General features: G+C 39.9%; 1 protein-coding gene across 1 annotated transcript in view; it reads left to right on the top strand.

Moving 5' to 3' along the window:
- tbck (TBC1 domain containing kinase) overlaps positions 1–16,354 on the top strand; it is a 57,190-nt gene that overhangs the window by 1,305 nt on the left and 39,531 nt on the right. Inside the window, exons 3-21 of the mRNA XM_039817035.1 lie at positions 977–1,049; positions 1,335–1,449; positions 1,560–1,633; positions 2,311–2,452; positions 2,579–2,639; positions 2,732–2,793; positions 4,145–4,206; positions 4,505–4,653; positions 5,483–5,621; positions 5,728–5,827; positions 6,285–6,334; positions 6,472–6,601; positions 6,874–6,972; positions 7,069–7,131; positions 7,223–7,349; positions 7,645–7,695; positions 7,777–7,860; positions 8,730–8,815; positions 10,758–10,794. Of these exons, the coding sequence (XP_039672969.1) occupies positions 977–1,049; positions 1,335–1,449; positions 1,560–1,633; positions 2,311–2,452; positions 2,579–2,639; positions 2,732–2,793; positions 4,145–4,206; positions 4,505–4,653; positions 5,483–5,621; positions 5,728–5,827; positions 6,285–6,334; positions 6,472–6,601; positions 6,874–6,972; positions 7,069–7,131; positions 7,223–7,349; positions 7,645–7,695; positions 7,777–7,860; positions 8,730–8,815; positions 10,758–10,794 (1,704 nt within the window). The remainder of the gene's footprint in view (positions 1–976; positions 1,050–1,334; positions 1,450–1,559; positions 1,634–2,310; positions 2,453–2,578; positions 2,640–2,731; positions 2,794–4,144; positions 4,207–4,504; positions 4,654–5,482; positions 5,622–5,727; positions 5,828–6,284; positions 6,335–6,471; positions 6,602–6,873; positions 6,973–7,068; positions 7,132–7,222; positions 7,350–7,644; positions 7,696–7,776; positions 7,861–8,729; positions 8,816–10,757; positions 10,795–16,354) is intronic.

Raw genomic sequence — 16,354 nt, 5'->3', positions numbered from 1 at the left:
CTTAGCCCTGTTTGTAGTCAAAAACATAAAGATGTCATAATACTGACAGAAATACAGAAAAACACATAAGGTAGCCATTTTTGACAAGGCAGCATACATTGTCAGGAAACTGGCATTTTATTTGGTCAAACAAGATAGGACCTGCGTGTTTATTAACTTCCTACGTTGGTGAGCGTAGTCTTGTTTCATTCTGTTATTCTATGTGGAATCAATGCATTTTTGCTGAGTCGGTTGTTAATAGATATATTAAGCTTTGTATTTACAAGTGGTAAACACAATAACAGGACATCATGCATTTTATTGTAGTCCAAAACAGGAACACCACAAACTACAGCCCTCAGAGTTAGTATATCAATCAATGAGGATCAGCCCTACAAATTCCAATGCTAAAGATCCCGAACCTTCAGTAAGTACTAGACGAGGAGTAGGGATTTTTCTGCCACCTGGAACTATCGCTGGTTCCTCTGGTAAAAACGCAGGTTTAGTTTCTGAGTTCCTTAAAATGTGCTTGGTCCCCTGGGAAAGTTTCTGTGGTGGAAACACCCTCATATAGTCTAATCCATTCCTCTATGGCACATTGTCAGGACACCTTCTCAGACGGCTATTGTTTTTTACTGCATTACTTTATATTGTAGTTGTGTCAAAAAAACTAAATACCTTACATTTTTCTTTTAATATGCATTTTCACCTCACTTTTTATTGTACAAAGAGGGGTAGAATCAATACATGCTTGTTTATTATATATACATATCAATAAATATTTGCTTATTATTATTATTATTATTATTATTAATATTATTATTAAAGGTTTATTTAGATAGGGACGGATACAAAAAACATAGATAAGCTTTAACAGTCATCTGATGTATGTATCATATTGTTTTTAGCCAAAGCTAATTCACAACAATTGTCCCTAGTAGGGTTTTTGTCATATCTTGCGTATCTTTAACTTCACTTTCTTCTTCTTGCTCTATAGAACGCCTGATTGTTGTTGCTGAACACTTTGAAAGCAGTTTAAGTGATTTTCAAAAACAGGGGAAAACAGCCAGGTGAGATTATCATTAAAATTCTCTTGAAGTAATTACAATATATGTGATGGACCCATTTTGCTTTCTACCTTCACTTTCACTTGTATCTAGTTATTGATACATTTTGTTTTGTATATTTAGATTATATTGTATATGTATATGACAGATAACTTTGCAAATTAACAACAGTGAATAGGAATTTCTATTTCTAAAGTGTTGAAAATGTAGATAATTTCTTTAAAATGTCTTTTCTCTGAACCAGCCACTACTTGGTTTGACACACTGTCGTGTTTTTGTTTGTGTTAGCCCAGAGACAGTTCTGCAGATAGCCTATGAGGTCCTTGAAGGTCTGGAGTTTATGAACAAACATGGTATGGTGCACAGAGCCCTCAGCGCACACAATGTGCTCATGGACTGCAAGGTAAAATTGAGCTGTTTTATGTATGTCTGTTTTACTCTCCAATTAAAAGACAATATAATGATTCCTTAAATGTATTACTGTCATTCTAAGATATATGGTTTTCTTTGTAGGGGAATGTCAAGCTGGCAAAGTTCGGCCTTTATCACATGACGGATCATGGGGCCGACGTAGATTTTCCCATTGGGTACGTCTTTTTTTCCTCATTCATCACAGAGAAAGGTCCATTAGTGCTTCTCTGTAACGCTTCACCTGTTGGGACTGAGCTATGTGAGCAGTCTGTTCAGGATCAAAGGTTCACTTGTTTCTGTTCGCTGTTAGTCAAATCATGAAAACAGGACATGACCATAACATTGATGCATAATGGCCCATGCTTTTGTCTTAGAAAGCAGCTTTTAGGAAATCAAAATAGCTTCCTGGTTTAGGAACTGTAACAAATCATTGGACTTTTATCCTAATCCAAAGGCCTTTGTGTTCTACCAAGTATCTCTGTGTAATATCCTTTCGCAGATTGAAAATAAGAATGATGGCACATACACATGACTTTCAATGAAACATCTGGATGCAAAATAATAATTGTAACTGTCAAACAGCTATGCAGATTGTCCTCAGGAACAACTGAATATGCATCACTTAATGACAGAAATGTGAGCAATGTCATGGAGTAATTTTGCAATTAAATGATATTAATTTATAATATGGAAAGGACATACTAAAACTTAATAATTAAACAAAGCTCACTGATTAACACACTATGACATTATGTTTCTGCACTGATCTGGTAAAGCAGTTGTTTATTATAGTTATTAATAATATAGGGAATTCAAAGTAATGTGCTTATCTGCTCTGTGAACATAACCGCAGGTACCCATCATACCTTGCTCCAGAGGTGATCGCTCAGGGCTCCTTTCACCCCAGTGACTCTTCCCATGATGCAGCTCCTCTGCCTTCAGGACCCAAGACAGATGTCTGGTCTCTTGGGGTTTTGCTCTTTGAATTATGTGCAGTAAGAATCCTTCATAAACATCTTCATACAGGAATAATTTTTTGATGCTGTTTGGGTTTTGCATGCTGTACTCATGCTGTATAGATAATTTTCACCATGAATTCTAATGCTGTGAATCAATTATAGGGTAGACGACTGCTGCAGAATATTCATATAAGTGAGAGATTGAAATTCATTCTAACCTTGGGTGAGTGAAAAGGACGTAATTATTTGAAGTACTGAGCAATATGCTCTTAAGCTCAATTAGGCTCACGCTGAGATATTGTTTGTCATTCTCAGGTTGCATGGACGACATTGTCACCGTCCTTGCTGAGGAACATGGTTGCCTTGATACTATTAAGGTAAAGTAAAAATCAACGGCAGCCTTGATCATTGTCAATAAGATACTTTATAATAAGAAAAATTAGGTTGCATCAAATTTATATTTAAAAATAAAGCGCAAGGGCTTTGTATCGTTTTGAAAGGTTTTAGTTTTGGCATAAATAAAACAATACAAAGTTCAGGTACTGATACCAAAACAATACTTTTTTATAATATCTTAGTTTGGGAAATCTTTTCAGAATCAGAATCAGAAAAGCTTTATTGCCAAGTACATTTTTTACACATACAAGGAATTTGTTTTGGTGTCGTAGGTGCATGTCACACATTATCTAAAATAAGTTAAACAAACACTATAATACCAAACTGCTCAATTCATCATGGTTGAATAAAGATCTTTGCCTAAATATAATGTTTTTTTAGTTTTACTGATTTTGATTAAAAAATATCAGATCAAAAAAGCAAACATGCCATAAGGCCATTTTATAGACCTGGGCAGGCTCCACGCAGAGCTTTCGCCGTAGCCTATGTAAGTGGCCTGATGTTTATACTAGTGCGTGCATGCGTGCGTGCGTGCGTGTGGAGTGGGTGATACAGCGAGGGAGAAAGTGAGAGTGTGAAGGTGATTAGCTTCGGAGCGAGTAGCGACTCTAGAGTCATAGTGAGAGAAACAAAGTGTCTCCCCTGTATTTTCTGACCACGGTGGGAAATCTGTAGCAGGAAAAGTGAACCCTCTCCTTGATTTCATGTTTTTTATGGAGAAGGAGAACCAGGAAATGAGTCGGGGGAAATGCAACGCTACCAAGCCACGGCCGAGCGACGTGCATCGCTGCGACGGCAGACGCTGCGACGTGCATCGCTGCGACGTGCATCGCTGCGACGTGCATGTAGTTACATTTTTCGAGAGGTGCACGTCAGGCTACGGTGTAGGGTCTGGCATAGACGCAGAGGGGTCTGCGGGGGTACGCCGTCGATTCGACGCACAACTATAAAAAGGCCTTTAGAGTCAGCATTTGATGCCAACTTAACTTGCCTTAACAATACTTGACATTTATCTATAGTCAGTGCTACAGTTGGTACTCAAAAGTGTCAATGGATAGAAGATGTTTCTAAGTGTTCTAAGGGGTCATTTGCATGTAAGAGCTGTCACATGCCAGAAATTATAATAAATACAAATTTTTATATTGTCCATTAATTTAGAATTACACACTTAAACTTAGTTTTATGCATTTCAATAAGTTCAATTAGACATGTAGTCTCACAAGTAGTTTTTCTTCCTAATCTTTCTTAACTTTTTTGTGAGACTATTGGATGTTTAAAGGAGACTTGTATGTATTGCGCATACTATAGCTAATAAAGTAATTTTTTTTACAGGAGCTGCCTGAGAATGTTCTCGAGTTATTAAGGAAATGCTTGACATTTCTTCCATCCAAAAGGTAAATACCCTCTCCAATGGATTTATCTTGTTGTTGGAGGACATTGGTCGTTTAGTTTCCAAAACACTTTGGCCATACGGGTTATGAACTAGTTGCTGCATGTACGTCAGAAAGGGAAATGAGACCAAAATAAACAGATGCAAGTTATTGCCTGACACTGCGATAAACAGCTGTTGTGACTTTATATAACTAAATGTTTATACAATAATTTGTCAGTTGTTACAAAATTACAGCTTAAATGCACACTCTGTGTTTGTAGATATTTTGCTTGCATGACCTTTATGCCTTTGTCCTCCAGGCCGACCCCTGCAGAGCTGCTGGGAGACCCTGTGTTTAGTGGCATCTCCTGCCTCTATACGCCCTTCCAGAAGCCTGTGAGTCTGTTCTCCTCTTCCCTGCGCTGTGCACATCTGGAGCTCCCAGAAGACATCAGTGACCTTTGCAAAGGTCTGCCCCAACTCCAGACAACTGCACATGCAGCCTTACAGTCACACTTACACACTACATGCACACCATTCACCCATCAAGCCTTCTTCCTCTTGACTAAAAACTTCAAAAATAAGAACTGATTATCTTGAAGTAGGTTTAATTAAGCATGCTAGCATCAATATTAATAATAGCAGTTGCTAGATAGAAGTATTTACTGTCAAAAAGGTCTAATTAGTGTCCTGTGAGAATTTTCTTTGATATAAGACATTTTACATTTGATCTTAAAATAACCTGTAATCTCATCATCTTATTCATGTTCTTGAAAGCAAAGTTAATTGGTATAATTAATATTCTTGTACATTTGCGCCTACCTCTTATTTCCAAAATTTGCACTAACATTCTGTGAAAAGCCCACCTGAAAATAAACAGGGCTAAATACAAAAAGTGACTATGTAAAACACGTGGGGGACTTCTTTGTGGATAGGGATACATTTTTCCATTTCAACAAGATTATTGCTTCGCTGTTTCACATACGGTCCAGTGGTTAATTCCAAAACACAGTTCAGTGACTCCACAAGGACAAGAGCTCCACATTGAACATCATGTTGACTGCACAAGATCAACTGTTTCCTCTAGGCTCTTTAATCTTTAAATAGATTTTCTTACTTGTACTGTGTTAGTTTTAACTGTGAAATTGCATTATGTGAATTATATATTTTAAGTTATGTCCAATCGAGATTCCACTGCCATATGAGTGAACATGTGTGTGTCATTTTATAATGACTGCTGCCGGCACACACAAATGATTAGTATATTTATATGATTACTGTTTTGTGTGTGTCATTAGACGATGATGAAGACTACCTGTCAGAGCGGGCCATAGATGAGGTCTACCATCTGTGGTGTCTGGCAGGGGGAGACCTGGAGAAGGAGCTGACCAACAAGGAGATCATCCAGTCCAAACCTCCAATCTGCACACTGCCCAAGTACAATACACACACACACACGCACATACACTGATGAAGGCATTTGCTAGCTTCAAATGATGATAATAACATGTCTCCCTCTCTCTGTCTTTCTGTTTTTCTTAAGTTTTGTCCTGGAAGATGGAGAGTCATTTGGCCAGGGAAGAGATCGGAGTTTCTTGCTTGACGACACAACAGTGACACTGTCTCTCTGCCAACTCAGAAATGTAAGATATGTACAGTATTGTGTAAATGTGTTTATTGTGTATAGGGTTGGTGTTTGAGGATACCTTTTCAAATATGTTTCCAGTTTTAAAACAAATTATCTAATCTAAATGCTCTCCATGCCCCTTTTTTAACTTGATCATTTGTAACAAACAAAGGGAAGAAAACATTTCAACAACATAGCACTCATTAAGCTTTTACATTCTTTGTATCGATGAGTGCTTGTTCATCGCACTAGATGGCAACTGTTCTATAAACAATGCATCACTGTATTTTATCGTGTGAAATGTGCCCTTGCTTATGAACGATGTTGATCTGTGATTGTGGCAAACACACTTGGGTAATAGTGGGTGTTTTATTTATGTTTTAAGTGGTTTCAAAATGCACCTTTTGAACAGAATTGAACCTTAGTTATGATTTATTTTTTATTTTTTTAATCCTCTTTCTTCTCTTTTTCAGAGGCTAAAGGATGTAGCAGGAGAAGCCTATTACCCTCTACTGGAAGACGAGTAAGCAATCTCCATCCTGAACTTGCCGCTTTCGCCCTCTCCTACCCTGTGACTATTTCCCCTACTTCCCCCCCCTCCACCCGTCATTTATTTTGGCTCGGGTAATGTCCTATTGCCTTTACTTCTCCCTCATGCAGACAGTCAAGTCTGCCTCAGTCCAACAGCAGCAATGAGCTGTCGGCCACCGTCACGCTCCCACTCATCATCCGCGAGAGAGACACAGAGTACCAACTCATCCGCATCATCCTCTTTGACAGGCTTCTCAAGGTCTGGGCTCCATACAAATTCATACACACACACACACACACACACACACACACACACACACACACACACACACACACACACACACACACACACACATATGCACTTCTGTACACTTAGAATGCACATGGGATGCTACACACATGAGCATGTCTTTCCCAATTAGTGTATATGTCAGAGCCTGGCGATTGTTTCAACTGAAATATTATCTTATAACAGTTTATTGTTGAATTAAAGCTGGGTAATATATACTCTGTTTAATGTTTTGTTATCAGGCCTATCCTTACAAGAAGAACCTTGTGTGGAAAGAGGCCAGGGTGGATATCCCCCCTCTTGTTCGAGGCCTGGCGTGGGCAGCACTGCTGGGCATTGAGGTACAAGAGAAATTGTAGTCCTGTGTTGAGAAAAGGTGCAGTTTTAACATTGTCTTGTGCGGACACTTATCTTTATTTTCATTAATTTTTACACAGGGCGACATTCAAGCCAAATATGAGAGCATAGACAAGGATACTCCCATACCAACTGACAGACAGGTAACTTATTTAAAACTAGGTAAAATGTCAAGTCATCTTACACAATTTAGCTTCATTATTTAGTTGGGTGTGTATTTGTGTATGCTTACAGATTGAGGTGGACATCCCACGCTGCCACCAGTACGACGAGCTGCTGTCGTCTCCTCAGGGCCACATCAAGTTCAGGCGTGTGTTGAAAGCCTGGGTGGTCTCCCACCCTGACCTGGTCTACTGGCAGGGTCAGACACTCTTCCGTCAATTTCTTTTTCTGTTTCACTGGATGTTTTGTTAGGTTTTATTCTCCTTTTTTGTTTTCTCTCTCTCTCTCTCCGCTCTGGTTCTCTCTCTCGCTCTCTGTCTGTCTCTCTCTCTCTCTCTCTCTCTCTCTCTCTGTTTGCATCTCTAATGTACTGTATATGACTGGACACTAGGTGATGCTCACATTCCATCTTGTAAACTCCCTTCCTTATCCTCAGTTGAAACTGTGTGACCCTATACAGCAAATTTGTTTTGATTTTCTTTGCATTATTTCAGGTTTGGATTCACTTTGTGCCCCATTCCTCTACTTGAATTTCAATAATGAAGGTAATAATTTTAATTGTAATAGCTTACTTCCTTTTTAAAGTTGTATGCCTTCCTTTCATACTTATCTTATACTCTTTACAGCCCTGGCATATGCCTGCATGTCTGCCTTCATCCCCAAGTACTTGTACAACTTTTTCCTGAAGGACAACTCTCATGTCATTCAAGGTAAGATCTACTAGAATAAGCACTTGTTGTGTTTGGAAAAGTTGTACTGATCTGCTGTGTTTTGCACATTAATACATTATTGTGATCTTGAAGCTTATTTTAAAAATTTCTTTTGCTTCTCCTGATTGTAATATAAATTACACACTCTCCTTCATCTTACTTGTTTCCACTTCGGCCATCCAGTGTTTTTGCGCTAATGTCAACTGCCACTGCAAGTTAAGTAATAAGTATTAAACATGGTCAGAGCATTCAGCTAAGTTCAAAAACAAATTATCATCGGCTGGCACAGAGCATCAGGCCGTCAGCTCAATGTTGATTAAATTTTGGCTCCATGTTGTTCCTAAGCTGCGAAAACTAATTTCAGTTTGTCTTAATGGAGTTTGCAGCTGAGCTGCATCATTTAGAGATAGGAAAACAAATGAAACCGTAAACGCCTGCAGAGAAATGTCACAAGCATTTCTTATGTGACTGATAAACAGCTACACCATACACCTCTTGAACTCTGTGGGGAATGTGAATATTATCCTTCCTTTCCCCTGCGAGATGCCTTGGAGAGCAAGCTAATGTTTATCTGTCTGGTCGATGCCCCTTTTGTTGATAAAATAATAAAAATAAAGTTGTTTTTTTTTTATAATAATTTTTAATTTTAATTTTGATAAAGTATTTGAATTATGTGATCTCATCGCTTGATGACTGATTGACTAAAGCCAATCATTAAGTTTGTGTATGTTTACGTCTTGTATAATCCTTCTTGTGTTCTTACTGTTGACTGTAAAGTCTTTGGTCGATAAGACTTCTTTCAGGTTTTGAGCACTCAAGCTACACAATAGATTATGTATAGACCTCTTGCCCCTTTGCCTGTGTTTCAGAGTACTTGACCGTCTTCTCCCAAATGATTGCCTTCCATGACCCAGAGCTAAGCAACCATCTAAATGAGATTGGATTCATCCCAGACGTAAGTTACCAAGAGTGCAAGTGCCCCGACACACTGACGACAATAGGCAGCAGTGGAGGGAAGTGGAAGTTTACCTTTTAATGGAAAGTCAAAGATAGTAAGACATTATTCCAGTTCTTGTCTCCGCACCAGGGCCAAAGGATATGGCCAACCATAGATCACTGTGTATATCTTTTCTTTGTCATTGACACTTTTTGTTCCACATCCTCCCTTCCAGAATTTGTGGCGAGGGTCAGGTTCTCCCAGTAGTCCACTAGTGATGATTTATACAGCGACTAATGTCTCCCAGGCACACTTAATGATAGTCCTCTGCCAGGCTTACCTTATTCCTCTTACTCTGTGCCACCTCTCCCTGCCCTTCACTTTCCTCTTTACAGCTCTGCTCTGACAGTGACAAGGTTAAAGTCTCTACGGTCTCTCTAGGGTTTCAGTTAGTGTGCTGAGATGGATGTGTGTCACATGTGGACTGGCCCCTGGGACATTACCCAGTGAAAAGTGGGGTCTTTATCATAGATGAGTCAGGGATTAAAGCCTCCTCATCCTTCTCCTTGTAGCTTCTTTTCTAAAGTGGTGCAAGTGAAACACAAAACTGTGCTTGTTGATTGTCTGTCATAATGTAAAGAGTATCGGGGGAAAAAGAAAATTAGAAAAGATACTTTGGCTTGTTTCACAAATGTTACCTGTAGTTGTTGGTGCTATTTTTTTTTTTCTTCCCTTGAACAGATGTCCCATCGTGATTCTTTCACTATCTTGCTTCTCAATTTTTCAGACTTGGCTCTTCAAAGAAAAGCATGCTGTTATGTTGCTGACTTATGCACAGTACTACCAGCATTGACTTGCCTTTCAAAGGAGACTTTGTATGCATGTTTTCGTTGTTAGGCCTGGATGATATTGGAACAAGCTTTGTTGATACAGCTTTCATGCTTGATGTCAATCCCAGTAATTAGACTTTAGAGACCATAAATCCCCCTTTCCTCTGCAAACTTTAGAGAACACTCTCTAACTGTTGTTTTACTGAGGCAATAAATCTATTGGCCCTAAAAGACCAAATGTCACTGCATCCCATATATGCATACCAAAACATGGCTAGCTCAATACAATTTGTCTTGTGCAAGCAAGTAGAAACCACAAGTAATCTTTGGAAATGTTGTGGTGTTCAAGGACTCCGCTCCAGTAATGCCTGAAGCCATCGGGCAGAGAGTCAGATTGCATGTGGCCAGCGGTTTAATTCAGGCCATTCTCAATTTGGCCACATCTTCTCTCCTGGGTCTGCCATTTACACCTACACTAATCCAATCTGGCTGGACTCGCAGTCCTGCTACCGAGCTGTTTGAAATTGAGGCTGAGACTGCAGTGGCTCTCTCCTGGTCATCACTCCTGGGGCACAGAAGAGGTCTACTGAACAGACACCAGCTCCCACACAATTAGCTATCAATTAACCAACTGAGATAAGCTCCAGTTCCAGTTCCTGCAGACTCTGCTCCAGACCCTTCGCTACTGAATATTACAGCGCCTCAGTGGCGGTGGCCAGCGATTGACAGGTGTTATAACAGGTGGTTAATGAGTGTGTATGCGGTCTTTAATTTCAATTTTATGCATTTCCTCCGGGGAAAATGTGGAATGGAGAGGAAGAGGGGAAAGAAGGGTGGATGACAAGATCTGTATAATGAGATTCATTGTCAGCTTTCTCCCCATTGACTAATAACCAAACTCAGCAGTTTGTTCTTTATTGCCATTTCTGTTCCTTAGAAGCCATAGAGATGTTCAGCCATGTGTGCTGCTGCATTTCTTTAAAAAATCTCTCTAGTTAGAAAGCAATTCATTTATTTCATTTGAGCTCTTAGCAATTTGTTTCGACATACTGAATATTGCATACAAATGAATGATGCATTATCTCAGAAATGTGCCTATATCTTTTGTCTTTTTTTTTCTTACCACACAGCTGTATGCTATTCCATGGTTCCTGACTATGTTTACACGTAAGTAGCTTTTCTTTCTACTCACAATGTGGATATGATGTGGCACTGAGGGTAATCTAAAACCGTCAGAGGTCTATTTTGAGTCTGCTTCAATTAAAGTATCAATATAAAAGACTGTAAAGGTCAGTGGGTCGGTTATTTAGGTTTTTGTGTTTTTCATCTCTTGGTGACCTTTATTCTAGCTGCAAATTAATTCCGGTGCTAAGGGGAAAGGACCCGACTGCTCAGTCCTACACAGGGCCGGTTCTAGCCCTTTGGTTGCCCTAGGCAAGATTGAGTTTTGCCCCCCCCCCCCCACAGTCTCGCACTGCCAGATCTCCACAGCGCTGTGTCAGCGATAGAGTAGCAATGTATGTTCATTTTAGTTTCTAGCTTCCATGTAAGTTGGCACTAACATTTGGTATAATCATAACTGGTCTGGCAAACCAAAGGCCAGTGTTTTGTTTCCAGATTTGTGTGCATGGTGACTTATGATGGGGGGGGGGGGAGTCTGGGGGGGCCACCCCCTGAAAAGTTTTAGCATTAAATACTTAATTTCCTGCATTCTAGTTAATTTTTATGCACTTTTTTTCTTTCTTTTGTTGACCTTTTTCTGAATCAATTATGCTGGAAAAATCATTATCTAAAGGGAAACATAGATTGCAATGCAAATATAAAAACATCATGGAATATTTTGCAGTAAGGCTCTCAGGCATTCTGTATTGCTTTCATCTATTTATTCTCCTTTGGATCGATGTTTCTAATTATATCGGAGTCAGCACACATGTAGCCTAGGCATCATTTACTCTTCCCACTTTTGCTTCTTTTGTTGAGGAAGTAACCACCTTAAATGTGCATATTAAAATTGAATGATACATTAATTCATTTTAATGAATTAATAAACCACTGGACTGTAATATTTCAGATGTGTTTGAGCAAGATTTCTGCTCATTTTCAAAACTTTGTGCACATTCAAAATACAGTATATCTCATCTGTGTTCTCTGAGGTTTGGAGGAGTTGTGATATTGTGAGAAAAATAAAGTGTTAATACAATAGGCTACTACAAGAATAAAGTCACTATATTTCAGAAAATAATCCATCTGCACCATAGTCTGCTGTGCATTACGTGATTTCTCTGTTGATACGGTAGATGTCAGACCTTCTGACAGACACAGAGCCCCGTTTGGGAAGCTGGTCTCTGAATGAGACAGGTTAGGGAAGTGGCTGTAGGCTACGCTGCTCTACATCGGAGGTGGAAACACAATACTACGCAGAAATAAGGACACATCTGCCGCAGCATACCCACAGCAGAGCGCGTCCATTATTAAACCTGCAGCAGCTCCGTGTCTGTGCCGCTGCTCGTCTCTCTTTCTACAGCGAGAGTGGACACTAAGCGACGCACAGGTCTGCTTCAGAGCTCCGTGTGTTTTAAGTCTGACCCGTAGACTGGAAACGTCGTGTAATGAAATTTTGACAAGTAAAGTACTGAGGGGGCGCCCTAGGATGATCATGTTTAATGAACATGTTTTATTTCGCTTGTCGTTCTAATTCTATTATTAATGAAAAGTAGACCTAAGGACGACACGGCGCCCCCAACACTTTTGACGTTATAGATTAAACTTCCCAAAAGTACCAATATAAAGCAGTTAGAATTAGCTCCTCCTCAACCAACTTCACATTTTTTTTTTTACGTTAATGCATCAGTAATAATGAAATAAAAAAACGTTCTTAAGAACATTTTATAACTTCTATACTGTACAATTGTAAATGCAGGACTGTTTTGAACTAACATGCTAATAAAATGGTCTCTTTTGAGACTGCTTTTTAATAAAATTAAGTAAAGTAATTTTCATGTAATGCTTCTGTGATTTTTGACATGCTGACCGAAATGGATGGAAAGCCTTTGTATGCAGATACATGTCTGTACCAAGTGTCACGTTTCTGTGACTAAACAGAGTGGCAGAACTGCGCTGTAGACTTCACAGGCTTGTTAAAGTGCTCCCTGTGGGCCAGTCTGCACCAATTTCTGCGTCTTAAGTAGTGACTCACAAGATTATTGATGCACCAAGTAAGGAAAATGACACCAAATTGTGCCGAAGATATTTTATGAAATACAGTATATAAGCCATTGTGGGTGTTGGAATAGTTGTTATCACACAGCTATTTCAAGAATATTGATTACATTGTCATGGTTTTACAGTCTGCTGAAAAAAACACAATTAATGTATTCTAAACTAAAGTTTGTGAGAGGAGTTTCGAGGCAACATTAAGAAGGAAAAACACAGTATGTCTAGGTCCATGGGTAGGACGTGGCAGACAAAATCAATTCCAGACGCTCTATTCCAGGATGGTAAAAATAAAAAGCCTTTAATAGATATGGATTTAAGACATTAGAAAAATGCATCAACACTCTGCAAACTTTCCTCCCTTAGGAGAACCTTGAGGAGGTGTGTGATTTGTTTTTATAACTTGTGACGCCCATATTTATTAAAGACTTATTTATTTTTACGATCTTGAGTGCCTTAAATTGGATTTTCTGTACCACATCCTACTCATTCATCTTTTCCCTCTTTAAAGGAACACGCCGACTTATTGGGACTTTTAGCTTATTCACTGTAACCCCCAGAGTTAGACAAGTCCATACATACCCTTCTCATCTCCGTGCGTGCTGTAACGCTGCCTGACGCCCCCAGCATTAGCTTAGCCTAGCACAGATCCTGCAGGTAACTGGTTCGAACTAGCCTACTGCTCTGAATAAGTGACAACATAACGCCAACATGTTCCTATTTACATGTTGGGATTTGTATAGTCACAGGGTGTACAAATAACAAGGTCACATGAGACAAAGCCATCTTCTAACCGTCTACATACTGGGAACTATAGTCTCAGAAAGGCAAAGCAGCTCTGGGCTTCTCAGGTTCCGCAAGCATATCACTCCGCCCAAGTAGCAGAAATAGCGGTGCTTCGCCTTTCTGAGAATATAGTTCCCAGTTTATATATGGTTAGAAGACGGCTGTGTCTCATGTGACCTTGTTATTTGTACACGCTGTGACTATACAAATCACAACATGTAAATAGGAACATGTTGGCGTTATTTTGTCACTTATTCAGAGCAGTAGGCTAGTTGGAACCAGTTACCTGCAGGATCTGTGCTGGGCTAAGCTAATGCTGGGGGTGTCAGACAGCGTTACAGCACACACGGAGATGAGAAGGGTATGTATCGACTTGTCTTACTCTGGGGGTTACAGTGAATAAGCTAAAGTCCCAATAAGTCGGCGTGTTCCTTTAACATAACTCCAAGAGCAGCTGTGGATGTAGGGGTCAATGCTGCTAGATTTGTCTTTGAAATCTTTGAAAAAAAAAAAAAATCAGAAATAGCAGAAAAAAGGTCATGAGGACCTTTTGGCAGAGCTATTCACTATGAGCTTTTTTTGCAGTACTACAAAAGAAGCAAAAATCCCCTCTCTAATAAAATCCATTAGAATAGCCCTGCAGTATCTGCTACTGCTGTGAAGCTTGTAATGTTCGGCTTCTGTTGAGACCTACCAAGCTTTTATTTTGAGAGTGTTGAAAAGTGTAAATACAATTAGGGACATTTAAAAGAGTGTAGTTGTTTTATGTTAACTTGGACTACATTATATTGTAAGTAAGTAAACTTTATTTATATAGCACCTATCACAGATAGAATCACAAAGTGCTTTATATGCTGCAAGTTTAACAATTTAAAAACATCATACAAAACATAAAAACATGATAGATCAGTCAACTGAAAGCTTGTCTGAATAGTAGTGTCTTCAGATGTTTTTTAAAAGAAACAATCGAATCGGCCACACGCAGCGACAGGGGCAGGGCATTCCACATTGTATTGTGTTTGCAGTGTTTTCTCATTTCCTAGTATGTACAGGGAATAAAAATAAAATGGTTTCAACAAGTTAGCTTTTGTTTATAGTAGCTGTCACTCATTAGGTCCTGGTGGCCAAAAGAGTTTAGCACCCGCAGTGATCATTTTTAGATCTTGATGTCTACATGTTTGAGATGTTGCATTTGCTGAAGATTGGAAGATTAGGAAATATTACAATTCAGCAATAATTGCAGGCTTCCTTGCTTAATAGTGGAAATCGGGTTGATTTCATAGTCGCATCATGTATAAGTCCTTTTACCTTCTGTGCTACATCAGAGGTACATAAAGTTGGTTCTCAGCTTGCAGTTTGTCAGTTGATGGCAGCACTACACTTTTATCTTCCACAGGGCACAGTTGTGAGCACAAATATGAGCATATATAGCTGGGGTCCTAGATTATTGTCACAAATTAAATAATATTCACTTAACCTCTGTGTCTTCTAAGTACAGACCCATTATACAGTACAACCGTTTGAAGAACGTTTTGACTTCTCAAGATCGTTTTAGATCGTTGCATTAGAACTTTGCCGACTTTTACAGCCAGAACAACCCATGATCAGCGCTTTGCGTTGAGGTATTTCATTCTTCACACACACACACACACACACACACACACACACACACACACACACACACACACACACACACACACACACACACACACACACACACACACACACACACACACACACACACACACACACACACACACAGACACAGACCACTCCTGGGGCGGAGAGTGGGAGGTGTGACCCTTTTACCCCTTATCCTCCCCCTGAGGCAGTGTGTGAGTCCAGTATTCAGCAGCTGTGCCCCTCTGACTGCTAATGTCCCCAATCCAATATGAGACAAGGTTGGAGGGTCATCTTCAATTCACACGGAGACACACACACACTCAGACACACTGCCTGTCACTCACATGCAGTGGTCTGCTCAGCTGACTACAAATGTGGCGCCAACCCTCCGAGGCATTTTCTCATCCCTCCTGCTCTCTCGGCCTCACCAGAGTCACATTTCACACCCACACACACATGTCCACTACCCAGCATCCACCTTAAAAAACGCGGGATGATAGAAGCAGGTGGACAGTACTGGTTCTCATGCATAAATCTAAACAGGGAGGAAATATTCAAATACTGAAAGTAATATGGCTTATTATAAGAACTGCAGTGGGACACCTCATCCGGATGTGGTTTTAGTTGGCTTGAAATAACCTGTGCTGGCTCCTTGCTCTAAAGCTACTCAGCCTCCTGATGTTCTTCCTGTCATTTTTCCACCACAACACCCACCTAAAAACATTTTCCCAGCTGCCTCCCCAACATCAAATATCCCTCCAGGCAACCTTGCCAATACACAATATTGCTAAGCGAGCCTCCCATTTTAAAGCCATATAGCCATGTTAAGCAAATGCGCTATGCACATGCAAATCACAACCATTATGTACAAGCTGATTCCCCATTTCTCAGTGTGTACATGTTGCATGCTATTGTTCCAATTGCAGGATCCTATTGTACAAAGGAAATGTTTTTTCAGGCATTGGGATGGGCCAGTAGCTCAGCAGAATGGGGTGGCAGTAACTCAGTCCGTAGGGACTTGGGTTGGGAACCGGAGGGTCGCTGGTTCAAGTCCCAGTATGGACCAAACTACAGAGTGTGGATTGGTAGCTGGAGAGATGCCAGT

This window comes from Perca fluviatilis, chromosome 1 (genome assembly GCF_010015445.1).
Source record: "Perca fluviatilis chromosome 1, GENO_Pfluv_1.0, whole genome shotgun sequence".
Taxonomy (NCBI): Eukaryota; Metazoa; Chordata; class Actinopteri; order Perciformes; family Percidae; genus Perca; species Perca fluviatilis.
Note: the sequence above shows the minus strand (reverse complement) of the source record. Positions and strands in the feature narration are given on the sequence as shown.